General features: G+C 40.9%; 1 protein-coding gene across 1 annotated transcript in view; it reads right to left on the bottom strand.

The window, feature by feature from the left end:
• ndnf (neuron-derived neurotrophic factor) overlaps positions 1-1,123 on the bottom strand; it is a gene marked incomplete at its 5' end in the record, with an annotated part of 7,739 nt that extends 6,616 nt beyond the window's left edge. Inside the window, 2 exon segments of the mRNA XM_014020548.1 lie at positions 460-584; positions 929-1,123. Of these exon segments, the coding sequence (XP_013876002.1) occupies positions 460-584; positions 929-1,123 (320 nt within the window).
• Positions 1,124-1,591: the final 468 nt, after the last annotated feature.

Raw genomic sequence — 1,591 nt, 5'->3', positions numbered from 1 at the left:
CAGCTAAAGGTGGCATAGATACTTTATTATGGTATAGTATTTAAATATATGCCTGAGAAACACATAATATTGGCCCTTTAACAGTGAGCCCCATTTTGCCAGTTTATCAAAATCTGTCTTGAAGCCCCATTGAGGCATTTTTTAAAAGAAATAAAAAGAGGATGGAAAGCAGACACCACAGAGGAACGATGTGATTGACCTCAAGAAAATCAGTTTATATAAAGGGACATAATGAGCTGAATTTAGTAGGTTGACTAGAAACCCTTTTCTTTTTAATTACAGGCATTCAGTTGGGTTGAGCAGACTTCATTAGTGGTCAGACTAAACACTACAAAYAAAGCCCACCAGAACACAAAGCCTAACATCTCTGTGCTGTGTAACTGTTTGTGAGGGGGGATAGTGAGATTTCCACATTAGGTGTCRTTAACCTCTTCCACTGCTGCCTGATGTCACTTATACCTGATCCCTCTCCACTGGACTCCTCTGGCAGCTCCTGCAGGGTGAGTTTCCACTCCAGAGGAGCATCACAGGGTGTCACTGTCACAGACAAGGGTGTGTTGTCTTCCTCCACCACAAAGTAGTACCTGTGAAAATAACAGGAAGACTGGCGTTTAGACTTCATTACAGTCTGCTGTTATCCAAACTGGGTGCGTGGACCGACACACACAGCAGAGTTAATATTATACCGTTTGCCTGGTTCATTCTCAGACTTTTTCAGACGTTATTTACTTTTTGGATCAACATAATAGATTGTGCTACAAAGAAACATYTGATTTTTGTATATTTACAGCAAAAACAGCCCATCAGCATGTTTTACATTTCCATCATGAATCAGCCCAAAGTGAAGTTTGGTTAGGCTTTGTTTTCAGATTTTAGAAGACACTTTTAATCTCCGGGATTGTGTCATTTATTRGCTCACTGCACTCACCGTTTGGGTGTGTCCCTGAAGAGGTAGCCACTGATCTCAGCTCCATCGGGTATGACCGAAGAGTCGTGGAATAACACCTTGTCTCTGATCTGCATCTGAAAGAGKCCCTCATCCCTTGTTGGCAGCTTCTGGGCCAAAGAGCCCAGACCCAGTAGGATTAACAGCACCAAGCTCCAACCTTTACACTGCCTCATTCTGAAACACAGAGAAAACAAAACTGGTAAATTATTAATAAAAATATGGCCCACGTATGAATTATTTGACCTTTCTTTTTGTAATTGGCTAGATCAAGAAGCTGAATGACCTGGTTACATTGTCTACAACATGTAGCTGGAAATAGGGCTGCACAATATATGGAAAATTTATTGTCATCCTGATCACAGCCTGTGTGTTCAACCGGAACAGAGTTCTGWCTCTTTAAAGGGCCCATCAGAGGTCTGCGATCAGAGACAGTTTTCTTGATTATTTCACTCGAGGTGACCCCTAAAAATATGCATATCGCAAAAAACTGTATAAACTGCAATAAATGGTTGGCTCAAAATTTTGCATTTATTGTCACTCAGATGGAAGCTTTAAGTATTTCACCAATCAAATAGAGCCCTTCATGTACAGGAGTTAGACTATAGCTACATTCACACTGTTGGTCTTAATGCTCAATTCTGA

Source organism: Austrofundulus limnaeus, unplaced genomic scaffold (genome assembly GCF_001266775.1).
Source record: "Austrofundulus limnaeus strain Quisiro unplaced genomic scaffold, Austrofundulus_limnaeus-1.0 Scaffold256, whole genome shotgun sequence".
Taxonomy (NCBI): domain Eukaryota; kingdom Metazoa; phylum Chordata; class Actinopteri; order Cyprinodontiformes; family Rivulidae; genus Austrofundulus; species Austrofundulus limnaeus.
This window is presented reverse-complemented; position numbering and strand designations above follow the sequence as displayed.